The sequence below is a fragment of the Cupressus sempervirens genome, chromosome 6 (genome assembly GCF_028749045.1).
Source record: "Cupressus sempervirens isolate cs-2001-9-10 chromosome 6, ASM2874904v1, whole genome shotgun sequence".
NCBI lineage: Eukaryota > Viridiplantae > Streptophyta > Pinopsida > Cupressales > Cupressaceae > Cupressus > Cupressus sempervirens.
Genome location: NC_143123.1, coordinates 557,426,828 through 557,443,613, shown reverse-complemented (window position 1 = coordinate 557,443,613; position 16,786 = coordinate 557,426,828). Strand labels below are relative to the sequence as shown.

The window sequence follows — 16,786 nt, the reverse complement described above, 5'->3', positions numbered from 1 at the left end:
GCCCTTTAACCTATGCATATTATTGCAAAAGAGGAAGAAGGATATGATGATGATAATTTTTGGGATGAGCTACAAAAGTTGTTCTCATCCACACGCACCAAGAATTTTTTTCCATCATCAAAAGACAATGAGTTGCAACAACAACATGTGGAGAGTGACACCATTCCAATAGCTCTAAAGGAAGTGGTTCATGAGCATCACAACGAAGATGTGGATAAATAGGATGCCCCATAAGGCATCTAGCTCTATAGCAAAACAACAACTTGCTCTTGATCATTGCTTGATTTAAAGTATTAGGGTGAGTTTACCAAGGAGGAACACGTGTATCTTTCTCAAAATCAAGGTGTCCTAGTGCTAGAAAGTTTCCTTTTCAACAATAGTGTAGCATGAAATAAACCAAAAACTTTTTGATATGTTTTTCTTCCTACACACATGAAATGAATGAAAAACTTGTAAGCAAGGCCAACTAGCCTAACAAACTAGTTAATGGATTTCTATAACTTATTTCGTTGTAAGCAAGGCCAGCTAGCCTAAAAAACTAGTGAAATCGAAATCTTAGTCCTTGCTTTTCTGGTCTGGGAGGTTTCTCTAGTTTATCCAGTCTATCTTTCCAGGTCCCTAACCTAGGTTTGATGGTTTCAGGTCCTTTACCTGGTTCTGTTGCACTACTGGTTTCAGGTCCGTTTTAAACCTAGTAGAGCTTCATGGTAAATCTTTCTTTATATTGTAAAGGGTTTCGGGGCCCCTTCAAAACCTGCTTTTACCTTAATCTAAAACTTATTTCATTGTAGATAATTGTACATGGTAGGGTGGATTTTTAAGTTTTCCAAGAAGTGTACATGCAAATTATTTCCCTCTCACAGCTGTTAGGAGATTTTTCCTTTTTGTTGAGCTTGTAAATTTTGTGAAGTGAGAGAGGGCTAACATGTCCAAATGGTGGTTAACCGTTGTGTTAGTTTAATTTCACTATTTTAGAGGGTACACTTTTCATCCCTTGGGAAATAGAAAAATCTTCAATATTGAGTCTACTTTACTATTTAGCAAGGTTAGTAAAGTGTGTCCTGTGAAATAGCAAAAACTCAATTACCGTGACATTTTTGTGACCTATGACATGTTGGCCCACATTAACTTTCCAAAATCTGCAACCTGAGCAAAAAGGCAAAAGATCTAGAGGGAAAGGTTGTGTACATGCACTTCTTGGAAATTGAAAAAGCATACCCTACTATGTACATGCATTTACAACAAAATGAAATTAAACAAAGTTGTTGATTGACTTAATAAAGTACTTGCCCTTCCTACAAGTTTTGTGGTCACAATTTTAATGAAGCTAACCTTCTCTAGAGATTCAACATCAAAGCACATATCCCACACTTGGAGGTTGTTTCCATTTTATGTATAGCTTCTATGGGATAACATGTAGTTCATGCGTGATAACTTTTGTGTCAAGAGTTTTTGGCATGCATGGTGAGACATAAATTCATCTACATAAGTCCACTGGTAGCCATTTAAATATTTGTTCAGTGAGAATTTGGATCTTTTCTCACTAACATCAGCCTTCCAAGGCATTTCATCAAACTCTGTGGGCATCCAAGTTCAAATATTTGCTGGCTTCAAGAAGACCAAGAGCCAGTATATATATATACATGCATATGTGCTTCTCACAGTAATGTCAGACTGAAGCTACATGCATTAATAGATGCAAGTCATTGAATATGTTCCAAGTTTGAGGGAATGATGCAATTTTGGGTTTCGAACCTATTTATACCCCTCTCTTTGGTATTTTTCAGCTGGCTCTTTCATTCTATCTCCTTAAAGAGATGGTGTTTTGTAGCTCAAGTCCCATTTTGTGATGTAGTTTTAAGCATGTTGGCTCCTCCTAAATAAATATGCAGCAATGATCCTCTTTGGTATTATATCTAATTTTTCATTTGTCTTCTAAGTGTTGTTAGCTTTAAGTTGTGATTTTTTACAAATCCTTGACTTAAAAGTTAAGTGTTTATGAGGCATGTGAGAGATAATTTTAGAAAATAAATGTAATTTGTGTGTAATCTTGGTTTAGAAATTGTGAACAAGTTTCCTTCTTTTAAATCCCACACTTTTTTACATTTCATGCACTTAATGTTACTAGGGTTTTTTCTGTGATCAAGCTGTTATATTCATTTTAGTTGTTATTTTTCCCTTCAAAGTTGCATTACCTTCATAACATTGGTGAATCACCTTAGTTTAATATCAACTAATGTTAAATGCATTCTCTCTATCTCTTTTCCTATCAATTCTAATTGAAGTTTTGAGAAGTGATTGAAGGGAAGCCAACCCTTTATACTAGAGGTTGATTCTTAACATGGCATACCCATAGGCCAAGGATCAACTCATGTCTCACTAGATTGGTGGAAGTTACTTTTCAGCATAAGGGCGCTATCTAAGTGACAACAATACAAGCACTAACAACGAAAGAAATTAAACAAAGCCATTAACTAGCTTGTTAAAGTAGTTTCCATTCCTTACAAGTTTTCTGATCTTTTATGAAGTTCTAATCATGGACACACTCCATAGAAACAACTACTATTCCCTCCCCATATAAAGAAAATGATATTCCTGAGCCCTAATATTATCAATACCAATCTCTACCACACAATGGCTATAGCCAATATGCTCAAAATCCTTTCCATCCCCCTTTACCCACTCCACCAGTCCCAACATCCCAATATAAAAAGGATTGAAGTTATGATGTTGGAATTCCAAAGGAAGACTGACTTGAAGTTTGATGACGTTGGACATGAGGTTTCATGAAAAAATTCACTAGTTGCCAGCCAGGTATAGGTGGCTCGATGAGATTGAGAGGAAACAAGAGATAGCTTGACAAGAGGAAGAGATGACATATCAAGCCTATCTCCCAAGAAGAAGAATAGGGGGAGAAACAATAGAAACATTTTGAGGAGAAACTTGCAAGGCCAATATTTTTCCTGCTAGACAATGACAGGACCATAGATAAATAGACATTGCAATTTGCAACACAATGTGATTAAAAAAAGACATCTAGTAGTGACGAAAACCAAAATAGAAGCATGTAGGAAAACACAACACCAGAGCATAATGTGATGTTTATGAATCATTTGTTGACAACAAAATGTTAGAGCTTCAAACCATGGATAAAAAGCACACCATGGCTTTAAGAAACATTAGAGTTTAAATCCCTAGTGATAAATGATGAAACCCCAAGTCTCAAAAAGATCTATCTATCTTGACACAAAAACTGACATGGTACATGGGTAAAAATCAACAAAAAATAATGTGTTACTAATGAAACATTAATTCATAGATAATTTTGTTGGAGCTCTAAACCCTATTAAAAACAAAGACCTTTGTTTTAATAATCTTTACAGTTTGAAACCCTAGAAATAAAGCTCGACAACTAAGACACCCTTCTCTCAAAAGGGGAGCTATCTGTTCTTTCAAAAACATGACATGGTACATGAACAATAGGAAAACACGACATCAAATAAGCAATGAACCTAGCCACTAAAATGCTACTCAAACTATCAATACCAATCTCAACCTCAAGACGACATAGCCAATATGCTTAAAATCCTTACCATCCTCCTTCCTCTACTCCATGAGTCCCAACATCCCCATGTAAAAGGCTTGAAGATATGATACTGGGATTCTAGAGCCTGATTGACTTGAAGCTACATGAAAGGAATAGGCAAATGGACATGAGGCATCATGAACAAAGTGAGTAGTTGCTGGTGCAGGATAGGTAGCTTGATGAGATTAATAGGAAGCATGAGATGGACCGAGAACTGGAAGAATATGAAGTTCTCCATGATACAGAGGATAAGAAAGAGGACCCCAAGGACAATTCTATGCTCAAGGAAGAACATGCCAATATGCATGAGGTTGTCTATCAACCTATTTATATTATTGCAATAGAGCAAGACAAATACAATGAAGATAATTTTTGCGATTAGTGGAAAAGTTTTGCATATCCGTAGACACCAAGAAATTTGTTCGTCAAAAGATCAAGAGTTGCAGCAACAACATGTGGAGAGCCACGTCATACCAGTAGCTCCAAAGGAGGTGGTTCACAAGTGTCACAAAGAAGATGTGGAGATCATATACAAAACATAATATAAACTAATTGTCTAATTGTTTGTATTGTTAATAAACCATACTCAGTCAACATTATATATAGCTGACAACATTCTTACCCAAAAATGGGGACAATGCAATTTGAGAAGACTTTTTAATAATGACACAATTCATGGTAAGCAATAAAATTCAATGTGGATGGAAGTACTGATTATTATCAGCCAAATAGCTACATCGTTTGCATCACAAAAATAGTAAATTTTTGACGATTCTTGCTAGACAATGACATGGCCATACATAAATAGACATTGCAATCTACAAAGATCCATCTATCTTGATGCAAAAACTGACATGGTACATGAGTAAAAACCCACAAAAAATGATGCACTGCTAATGAAATATTCATTCATAGAGAATTTTATTGGAGCTTCACACCCTATTAAAAACATATACCATGGTTTTAAGAATATTTGAAACCCTAGAAATAAAGCTCCCCAACTTAAAACCCTTCTCTCGAAAGGGGGACTATTTGTTCTTTCGAAAACATGGCATGGTACATGAACAATAGGAAAATAGGACATTAGAAAATGATACACCTTATATGAAACATTCTTTGACAGATAAATATTGAATTTGATGAAAATTAAAAAGGTTACAAAAATAGAGTAAAAATGGACCCGTCTGTTCTGAAACAAAGCAATGACATGGTGCATGGGCAACACACAAACACAATAACATAAAAGTATACTCTTTTCAAAAACATACGTTCACAGAGAAATGTTGGATCAAAGCTTATGTGGAACTAAAAACTTGGTTTTAAGAAGCTTTAGAATCTAAAACCCTTGAAATATAGCTTGACAACCTTTTTTTATCATCCTCTTGATTTGTAGCTTAAAAATTATGGCAAACTTAAAATCATTATTAAGTGCAAATACTTTCCTTGGTTATCCTGTGTCCCCTGTTGGCTGGCAAGCTTTTGTAGTCCACCAATACCTATTGCCACTTTCTCTCCAAATCCCCCTAAAACAAGGGGAGCTTGAAACAAACTGGGCAACACAACATATAACATAATGGAAGATAATTAATCTCTTTCAACATCGCATTCCTAATCATCTGCAACGAAATCGTAAAAACTACACACGTGGTTCGCCCTTGGTTCGTGTCCAATGAGCCACCACATGGTTCCCCCGATGTTTTGTTGAAAGTACAAAATTCATTGCTTGTTAACATGTCATGGCTATTTCAACCGATTTTTTAATTTTCTTTCCAACGCATTTCCCATTAGCTGGAATCTTCTTAACCACATAGTTTATGGTGCAATGATGGATGACCGTCTACCGTACATTGTTAAGGCTTCTGGTTTTCTCCGTCCACATCCCATCATGTGACGTACAACCTATCTTATCATGCCATGTCATGGTGATATGGCATATACCATTCTAGCTATGCCCCATTATCGTTTTTTTTTTGTTTTTTTTGGTGGCCTCTGATTAGCTTGAGCTTTTTATTAGTCAAATAAAAAATAAAAACTTAATTCCAAAATTTAATGAATTATGCCCTAACCAGTGCCGTTTACCGACCAATCATACCCGCGATTCAGTTCTTATCAGATTCGTTGCTCAACGAGAAGAAAAAAATTTGTGCAAACCCTAAGCTAATCTTGTGTTGTTGCAGAAACTCGCATGATGAAGAACTCGTCAAGCCGCAGATTATTCGTTGCAGCAGCTCCCATGAACTTCAATTTCTGCTGCCCACTATTTTTAATAAACCTATTCCATCTTCGTAATGCTTTCTCAGCGGAAGCTCGTTCGCAGACCCTCTTCTCACAATTTGCCTCCTCCAAACTGAACATGTCTGAGGCCGACATCACTCGGATGTTGAAGTCAGCTCCCCAACTGCAGAAGCTTCGAGACCTCAACAAGGTAGAACAGGTTTTTCATTTCTTTAAAAAGCGGGACTTCACTGAAGTCCAAATTGCCAATATGATGAGGATTCGGCCCGAAATTGTAGGATATACAGAGAAAACGATGGAACCTAGGGTTAAAATGCTGGAAGATTTTGGTTTTGTGGGTCGAAATTTGGCCAAACTTTTGACTTCTAATGGCAGCATCTTGTGTCGTAGCCGCGTGAACGACCTTCCTGCCAAGATGGAGTTTCTGAAGAATGTATTTCAGTCCCAGGATGCTGTCGTCAAAGCCCTAACAAGAGCTCCGCGACTTGTTAATTGTAGCTTGGAGAAGACCCTGAAGCCCTCGCTTGCTTTCTGGGAAGGATGGGGTTTCTCTGGGACGGAGCTCGTAAGCTTCTTAAAGGTCCTTCCGTATGTTCTCGCACGCACATCTTTAACGCCTGCACAAGTGGACATCATCAACAAGACTGGCCTTGAGAAAGGGAGCAAATTGTATAAATATATTGTGAGTGTAGTTGCCTTGAACCGCATGGAAACGTTAGAGGGCAAGATAGAGAATTTCAAACTCTGCGGACTCTTGCCTGAAGAAGTCTGGCTGCTGGTGCGAGCTTGCCCTCTAATTCTTCCTCTCTCCAAGGAAAGTGTTCGTGAAAAAATGAACTTTATAGTTAATAACATGGAGCTCCCTGCAAATTATGTAGTTAAGCATCATAAGTTACTACAACTCAATTTGGATAAGACTATGAGGCCCAGGTTTGTGGTTTGGCAGAAAGTCAAATCCATCAATTCCCTTGAGCTGTCTCTTTTGAACGTATTGACGATGACAGAGATAAAGTTTATTAGCAAAATTATAGAAGGGCATTCCGAGTCTAAAACATTGTGGGCAATTTATGAAAATGTCATCTCCAATGCCCCCAGCCGCTCAAAGAGCTCAACAAAAAACATAATGTTGGATGGACAAGGTGAGAGTCGGGATTCAGAAACCACAACAAATTAACTGATCGAGTATTTGAAAGAAGGCAGGCAAGCCCTTCCCATCTAGTTGCTCTTCATGCAAGGTATGCATTGTAATAATCAAATTGTAAAAACGAGCCACTTGCTAGCGGTACAGCCATTAACTGTAATGTAACTGGTTAATATTCTCATAAATTTGTTCCATCTGGAAATCATCTCAGAAATTTTACTATTATATTCCAAATGGTATTCTGCTAGTGCAAGGAGTGAACAACCATACATAATGTTGAGAAAAAAGTTTTACGATACTTACATGTTTGGATAAGATGTGATTATGAGTTTGGTGTCGTACTATTTAGGACACCAGAGCCAATTCTTCAAGAATACATGAAATTAGTAAACAAAAAAAATTGGCTTTTCCATTTATAGTGGAAGTTCATCGGTTATATCACCAGAAAACGTTACTAGTTGGAAGTCTTTTAAGAAATGCTTTAAAGTATAGTTTGGGACTAAGCCCGACCAGGTCAAGCTCAAGCTTTGACACAACAAATGAAAAATAAACATGTTCCAATTCACAGTAACGTCAATGACATGTATCGAAAGTATAAAATACATGAAATCAGTAAATCAAATCATTAGGCTTTTCCATATATAGGGAAAGTTCATCAGTAATAGCATCAGAAAACGTTATGAGTTCGAACACTTCAAACTTGGTTAAGAAATGGTTTGGGACTAGGCCTTACCGGATCAAGCTCAAGCTCTGGCACAACAATTTAAAAATGTATTCATAGATAAATTTGATTCTAGTTGTTTGCAATTCAGAGTAACATCAATGACATGTATTGAAAGTGCAAATCCTTTCAATTAAAATTGAATGAACAGGTTGCTGTGTGCATGTAGCAGATTCCCAATTCAAGAAAGTGCTCACGATATAATGAATTTGAGATACTTAATGGATTAAACAAATTGTTGACGATCTAAATAAGTTATGAAAATGATGATGAGGGCTTTATGTTTGAGTGTTCAGGTTTTTTAATATTGCTCTTGCCATTTTGAAACAAGATGACTTGAGATTGATTTAGTGTCAGTGGAGTTCGATGAAAAGCACAGAAATGTAGAAGATACTGCGATTTTGTTTCAAAATTTATGTGCTGACTGAGTCAAGACATAAAATTTTGCTGCTTCTGGTTCAGCACAGGACTTTGTAAGTCTACCACAGATGCTTGGTGATGGAAACTGACACACCTACAAATCAGGAGCATAATTAAATGGATACCTCAGATTCAGGTGACAAATCTTGCAAATAATGGCTCAATTTGGTGGGAAGCAACTATTACATGATTAGTATTACTAAAAATAGAGAGTTAATGTTCTGTTATGAGGGGGGTGGTTTTGTGAGCAAAGAAGGGGTACGTTCAACTGAATATTTGTATCGGTGGAAGGGGAACAGGCAGGGAAGTTTGGGTTTTGTAAATATTTTTCTATGTTAATGGAAACATATCTTCTGCATTCCCCTTGCTGTTTTTAAGTGCTATTAACTATGCACCATTAACCCTTGCTTATAATTGTATCTCTCTGGTGCTATGCAGTGAATGCTCTTCAATTTCTCTCTGCATGTATTTTGAAAGGTTTTTTAAATTTTGAGTTCTACATCAGTTTGGTATCAGAGCAAAAAGAAGATTTTTTAAGAAATATTCATTGATTTCTGTTCAGTCAGTCATTGGCAGCGAAGTTGTTGTGAATACAATATGAGGCTTAGGTAAAAAGGATATTGTCATTATCAATGAATTGTAGGTAAAAAGGATATTGTCATTATCAATGAATTGTACGGAGATTAAGTCTTGAGAAGCAGCTGTTATGGGAAGAGGATAATAGTAGGGGCCAAAGATATATGTCAATGTTCCCCACTGACAGAGCAAATCAAGACCAGTTGGCATGAAGATTTAATGGAAAGGAGGGCAATGGAAAAGAAGATGGTAAATCGTTTGAGGCTACATATAAACAAGATCAAGAGCAATACAAGTCTGCATTTGACTAGGTCAGAAGTCTGCGTTTGAGACTGCTGAGTCAGGAAAAGTTAAAAATCTATTTATATATTAGAATTTTGTTAGTTCTGAGTTAAGGTTACTGAACAAGCATTCAACATAAAAGGAGACACAAATTTGATAGTGCTGTGGGTATTATGCAGATTGGGCATGGTGCTCAACATAGTGTGATATGGTGTGGCATGCATAACACAACCTTTTTGAAGTTGAGCCTTCACATTTTCCTTTAGAAAGAAAGCGACATTCTAATGATTGCAGTTCAAGTGAAGTACATGCATTTTCAACTGATCTTGATGAAGAATGAAGTAGGAGATAGCTTAGGAAGAGGTGATTTGAAAGCAAGGAGGGAAAGAGCAAGTTTTGTTTTGTGCAGAGACTTGTGTAAGCCCTTTTATTTGTTAATAATTAATATATTCTGTCACTGTTGTTTTACTTGATATATTGTGGTGGCTTACTTTCTCTTTGATCTGGCTTATTAGTTGGCGGGCACAGTGAATGATTCCCTTCCTTCCATAACCACTATAGTTGTCAAAAGCCTATCGAGTCTCCCTGTGTTGATATGTTGGATAGGGAGAGAATATGGTGATATACGTTAAGCTGACAAGAATTAGTTGGAACTGTGTATTTGGTTTTTGTCTGTGCATGCAAATATGGAATGGTATCATGATGTGAAAAGGAGATATGGAATGCTATTATAATACGAAAAAGAATTATGGAAAGATATCATGATGTGAAAAAGAGGATAACCAAGTTGGAAGGAAGAGTAAGACAAAGGTAGAGGAAGAAGATAACAAAGGACCAATAAGATGAGTTGCAAAATGTTAGAGATTGAGCTGGAAGAGTTATGATGCATGTTGGAGGAATGTGAGGCATGCAATAATATCTAAGCAAAGAAAAATAAGTTTGCAGCAGAGGTGTTGAAAAGTTGTGAGGTGTTAAAGAATGGTGAGGCTAAATACTTGACTGTTGAGAAAGAGCCATTTTTGGAGAGTAAAGCCTTTTTTGCCAGATTTAGATCCCTCCTCAACTATTAGTCTGTATGGTTTTCATTTCAACAAATTGTGACAATTCATAGAAATGTTAAAATCGTTCACTGTTCATGATCTCTGCGAGTTATATAAACTGCCGATCCTAGTAAAAGTAGATGTTTGTGTTGCTTTCTTAAAGAGTGAAGTCTCTGATGACCATCTTGTTGATTTTCTATATACTATTTATTTAAAAAAGATTCCAAAGCTGCTTTTCTTTTTCCACATTTCCATTGATTCCACATGTTTCTTGTGTCAGTGATTTTGAAAGCTAGGCATTTTGGTAGTTCTTGTTATAAACTTTAAAATGTCCTCTTCCAATCCCCCCATCCCCACATTGTTTCTATAGCAGAGGTGCATTTACTAGAGTTCAATAATGTCGCATGGATGTAAAAGTTTGATTGAGAGCAGCACAATATGGATTTTGATCAAGATGCTGTTGTAGGCATAGCGCTGTGAAATTAGAATAGTGAATAAATGCAATGCATGTTCAACATCTAAGCTACTAGAGCTAAGTTCCTCAAATTTCCTGTTCTCAATTGTATTTATTTTTATATTTTATTACTATTATCTACTCTTCCACATGTTGACTTTGACTTCCTTTTGCTAAACTTCTCTAGTTACTTCGAAAAACCTTTAGATTAGTTGTCTTTTCTTAAAGATTCTATTTCAAAATTTTCATTAATGAAACAAGAGCTTTCTGCGATATAGAGATTTGTCTTTGAAGTCTTCACCGATGTAGTTGTGATTGTATATATATCCTCCATCCAAACTGTATTGTTGACCAATTTTCAAAAAATCAAAAACATCATAGATTTTTCTGAAAATTTCAAATTTGATCTTCATGATCTGCATAGTTTGTAGTCGAAAACAACAAAAAATTTGGAAAAAGTTCACTATGTTTTCATGAATCTAGAAAAAGAAAAAATGTCTTTAGTGCATTTTGGATGGAGATTAGCATGTCCCATAAATAATTGGTAAATATTATATTTATAAAATAATAATATTATTAATACAATATCAAATATATAGTATTTATAAGTAAAAATAATTGTCAATAGTCTTTATATTAAGCTTTAAATTATGATGTGATAGTTAAATAATCTATTAAAATTCATAATCTACTTATCAAATATACATATCAAATACATAATAATCTTCTTTTATATTTTATTTAAAAAATTATAAATAAATGCTTTGCTTCATATATTATTGATTTATGTAAAAATAATTTTTAGAATGTTAAAAAATATTGTGTAGGTAACCTGTAATATCATTCAAAAATATTTTTATTTTACATTTCTCATTCTTTTTTACATCAAAACTTAAAATATGTTATTAATAACATATTCGTTGGTGGATGAATGTGTTTTTTTTGATTTCCTGAAAATGCAAAAATATAAAAAAGTTGGAACAAAATCATATATTGCATTGACATTATTTTTGCCAGAAATACAAAATTTGGAGTTGATTTATTGTCACCATAAAAAGCATAATATGCTAATGTGACTGATCGTCCACTGAATGAAAGCTGCCGTAGATGAATGTACAGTAGAGCCTAACAAATAATAAATGAGATTCATTTATTACTCCTTCAGATTTTCTGAATTTTTTGTCATAAAAATTCAAATAAACCTCAGGAAAGTGCTGTCGGTCCAATCAGATAATCAGAATTAAAGAGTCATAATTGATTTTAAAAATCAATCCTTACAAAGTTTCATATATGACATTAGTGTCTTCGTGCAAAAATTAATACCGATAGAAATTTGGAGCTAATGGGAACATTAGTTCCCTGCCTTATAAGCAGGGCAGGGACTAAAAATGTAATAACTGAGATGAGCAAAACTTAAATTTTGCTATTCAACAAAACAGGCCACCACTAAAGCCTGCGAGATCAAACCCCCTGTCAATGATAACTGTCCAACTGTGCAAATTGTTAGCAACTTGGAAGAAAACATTGTCATCCTCTACATTCTGGTGTATTCTTTTGTTTATGACACAGACGATTGAAAGATATGCACGAAATGAAATTGCGAAAAGGCCTTGAAAACTCATAACCAAATGCATTTGGTAGCTGTAAAAGCTATTCTCCACAACATTTGCCAGCATCCTTTGGCCTGCACTAAAATGGGAGATTCTCGAGAGGGCATTGGCATTAGCAAGACATTATTGAAAGTGGATTATCCTAGAATGTTGTACTTGCAAGTGCCTTGGTAAACATTTACACAAAATGCAGTTTCCTGCACTGCAATGATTACTGGAAATGCACAAAATGGGTTTGTTAGAGGGCCTTGAAGACTTTCAAGAAAATGCAATTGGCACATGTATAGCCAATCTTCACAATCGTTGACAAGATCTTCCAGATTTTGGCAAAACTTGAACTTTGGAACAGGGCATCCACAATACACATCCATCAGAGGATAATCAAAATGTGTATTTCTCTCAGATATTGTGATTGTAAATTTGTAAACAAAATGTATTTTTACAAATAATTCAATAAACATCACATTAAATATTTTTTAAAATTTATAATATTTAGATCTTACAAGATATAAATCATCAATTTTTTTTAGAAATTAAAATAAAAAGTTTAGGTTAGTGCAAAAAAGTAAATGAAGATAAAAGAAATATAAATAGTTTTGGGTGTAGTAAAGTAAATTTTAATTCTTTTGTAGTGAATATCTATCGACATTTCTTTAAATAGATTAATTTAAAATATCTATACTAGTTGTAAATTTGTAAGTGCCTGGTGAACCTTCACCTACAAAAAGTAAAAGCATAAACAAGACACAAGATGCCTCAAAATTTGTGGCCATCACGTTGGAAGTATGTCTATGATTACAGTATTGTTAAAATAAGTCACTGATAAAGATCTCAACAAAGCAACATATTATTATGACTTTAAATCCATGAGAAGACCTGCCCTATCTGTACCGAGAGGCACCGACGAATAAGACATTACAGGAATTGAATTCAGAAGTTCTCAAAACATACACAGTTAAATTACATACGAAACATGCACAATTAACTTCATAAGCTTTCAGATGGAATGCGGAAAATCTAATATCTCTACTATTCCAGGAAGGTTCTGCCAGAGAATTTTTCTGTCCCAACAGCAGAAATTTGAACAGAATACAAGAAAACCGCTCTGACAACTTTATAAAAACAATAGCTAGGCTACCCAGCAGCTTCTTTCTAACTGGCTTGAAGGTGGACGATATGAATAATCTTAATAATATACAAATAGTACTAAAGAGCTTGATGGTTGAGGCAAGAACATAAATAAAGTGTTGTGGGCAGAGATATCTCAAATCGCCATAGATGAGCTTCTCTAACATCATTTAAAACCCTCGGCAAATTGACTCCATTAAGCAAGAAATCGATGTCACTCTGTTCAAAGGCAGCCGAATAGTTGCCTGAAATATGGCAGATGTAATCTAGGCCCCGTTTGGTTATGGGAGTACCGGGCGCGGAATAGGGTTTTTAGTGCCAAAACCGGGTTATGGAAGAAAACGGTGGTGTTTGGTTCATCAAACGCATAACCCGATTTCGGATTTCGTCTGCCAATTTCGCTCAAAAATTGGAAGAAATTTCTTCTAAAAAATAGATGGAAGTTGAAATGAAAATCAGGTTTTGGGTTTTTATGAATGCGTTTGAATAAATCGTTGGGTCCGCCGAATCTGCCTTAGGTTTTTGGAAGAACAAATTGGGTTTTTTGGAAGACGACGGTTGTATTGTTTTCGTGCTCTGTTGTGCGAAGGCGAGGGTTTCTGGTTTGCTGCGTTTGTTGGGCTTGTGGGTTTTCTGTGGCCGTGGTTTCCTGTGGCCGTGGCATTTTCTGCGATTTCTCTTCTCCACTTTGAACAACGGCGGCGGTAAACGGTTCTCCTCTCACACCCACCTTTGCATACTGGATTTTTTAAAGTTTTTTTGGTTCATTCAAACGTAACTGTTTGTTTCAAATCTGTTTTTAAAATAGTCAATATATGTGGTAACTGTTTGTTTCAAATCTGTTTTTAAAATAGTCAATATGTGCTCACTAATAAATTCGAGTATAGTGCTATGAGAGATCAATACCAGTGAAATGAAAAATTAAACTTTGTAACAGTTTCTCGCTATTTGTTTTAAATCTGTTTAGCAAAATAGTCAATATGTGCTCACTAATAAATTCCACTATAGTGCTGTGAGAGATCAATACCAGTGAAATGAACAACCAAACTTTGTAACAATTTCTTGCCAGTAATGAGTTCTAGTATGTTGTTGTGAGAGATGAATGAAATACCATTAAATAGAGCCAAGTCATAAACTTGTGCTGACTAATAAATTCCAGTATAGTGTTGTGAGAGATCAATACCAGTGAAATGAATAACTAAACTTTCTAACTGTTTCTTGCCAGTAATGAGTTCTAGTATACTGCTGTGAGAGATGAATGCAATACCATTAAATAGAGTCAAGTCATAAACTATGTATGAATCAACTATGTATAGATCAATGTCAATCATGGCTTTTATCTATACATAATCAATATGTGCTCAATATGTGCTTAATAATGAATTCCAGTGTGTGCTCATGTGATTACCTGTATATATCATAGTGCAAATCAAGCAAAACATGACAATCATGGCTTTTATCTATACATAGTTGACCTATACGTAGTTTATCATGGTTCAAATCTGTTTAGCAAAACAGTCCAATATATGCTAGAACAGTTTGTTTAGAATCAGTTTGACAAAATAGTCAATATATGCTCACTAATGACTTTCAGTATAGTGTTGTGAGAGATCAATACCAGTGAAATGAACAACTAAACTTTGTAACAGTTTCTTGCCAGTAATGAGTTCTAGTGTACTGCTGTGAGAGATGAATGCAATACCATTAAATAGAGCCAAATCATAAACTATGTATGGATCAACTATGTATAGATCAATGGCAATTATGGCTTTTATCTATACATGATCAATATGTGCTCAATATGTGCTCAATAATGAATTACAGTATGTGATCATGTGATTACCTGTATATATTATAGTGCCAATCATAATAGCAAAACATGACAATCATGCTTTTATCTATACATAGTTGACCTATACATAGTTTATCATGGTTCAAATTTGTTTAGCAAAATAGTCCAATGAGTTCCAGTATAGTGATGTGAGAGATCAATGCAATACCATTAATCAAAGTGAATCATGCCAATGAAATGAACAACTAAACTATGGATATATCAAGTATGTATTGATCCATGCAAAATCATTCAACATATTTATGAGGTCATAAACTATGTATAGATAAAAGCCATGATTTCAAACTATGTATAGATCAATGCAAAAAGAAACTCTATTCCCATTGCCAACTATGCTACTTTTCATCTTCTAAAAGACGAGCCTCAGTTTTAGCGGACCCGACGATTTATTAAAACACATTCATAAAAGCCCAAATTCAAGTTATAGTTTGTACATGTGTATGTGTACATACATACATGTGTCTGTACATTTATACATGTGTGTACATGCATACATACATGTGTGTGTATGTACGTACACACATACATACTTGTGTGTGTACGTACATGCATGCATACATACATGTGTGTGTCTACATAAATGCATGCATACATGTGTGTGTGTGTACGTACATACATGCATACATACATACATGCATTCATGTGTGTGTATGTACATACACACATACACACATGTGTGTGTACGTACGTACATGCATACATACATGTGTGTGTGTGTACGTACATACATGCATACATACATGTGTGTGCACATACATATATACATACATGTGTGTATACATATAGACAAATGGAATCAATATTATGTTTTCATTGGTATAGATAGATTACGTGGAGTATAATGACACATTGTAATTTGTTCTTTATGGGCTTATGATCCTCGGTAGTTGGTACTCCTTGCTGTATTTGAATAAATAATTGACTTCTTAATGCAATGAGGCTAGCAAATAATCATGTTGTATCTCGATAGGTGATAGTTGATATTTCATAACTGATAGTGTTTAAATTGTCCACCTTTCAGGTCACTGATGGATCTTATGGAGAGTATAGAGGTCCAAGGAAGCATAGTTAGGAAGACCACATACACCCGCATTCTCACAATTCTTTTTGCTTTTGTTGGCATAGCCAAAGTACTGGTAGCCCGAGAAGGTAGTCAAATGGGTAAACGAATAAGAAAAGGAAATTCCTTTTGTAGAGACATTATTCATTCGAATGAGGTGGATTGTCATGATCAGATTCGGAGGAGTAGGGCAGCCTTCTTTTCTCTAGCTCGTATTCTGAGGCTGAAAGGAAGCTTGAGAGATACAATCCACTTGAAGTTAGAGGAACAACTAGTGATATTTCTCCACACCCTTGGGCACAATCTAAGGAACCGCAAGATTGCCCATAACTTTGGGCACTCAGGAGAGACAGTCAGTCGGTACTTCCACAAGGTTTTGATGGCTATCTTAGCCCTTCACAGAGATTACTTCATACCACCTAGTCCAGACACTCCTCCTGAAATTAGTGGGAAGAATCGTTTTGAACCATTCTTCAAGGTAAATCACACATTATTACAAGTTTATTGTCTAGAATGTTGTCCTTATCTTATTATTACTTGAGCATACATTTGATCAGTGTATCATATCCCATAGGATTGCATTGGAGCCATCGACGGTACCCATATTCCAGTGCGAGTTGATGTCGACATACAGGGTAAATATCGTGATAGAAAAGGGAACCTATCGCAAAATGTTATGGG

General features: G+C 35.4%; 1 protein-coding gene across 1 annotated transcript; it reads left to right on the top strand.

Moving 5' to 3' along the window:
- The first annotated feature begins 5,626 nt into the window (after positions 1-5,626).
- Positions 5,627-7,147, top strand: LOC149553477 (transcription termination factor MTERF15, mitochondrial-like). The gene has a single exon (XM_089788924.1). It carries the CDS (start codon positions 5,772-5,774, stop codon positions 6,993-6,995), a length of 1,224 nt encoding a protein of 407 aa, XP_089645050.1. The 5' UTR covers positions 5,627-5,771; the 3' UTR covers positions 6,996-7,147.
- The last annotated feature ends 9,639 nt before the right edge of the window (positions 7,148-16,786 follow it).

What these genes read in the sequence shown, in the direction of transcription:
- LOC149553477 (XM_089788924.1), top strand. Translation starts at nt 5,772, where the DNA reads ATGATGAAGAACTCGTCAAGCCGCAGATTATTCGTTGCAGCAGCTCCC.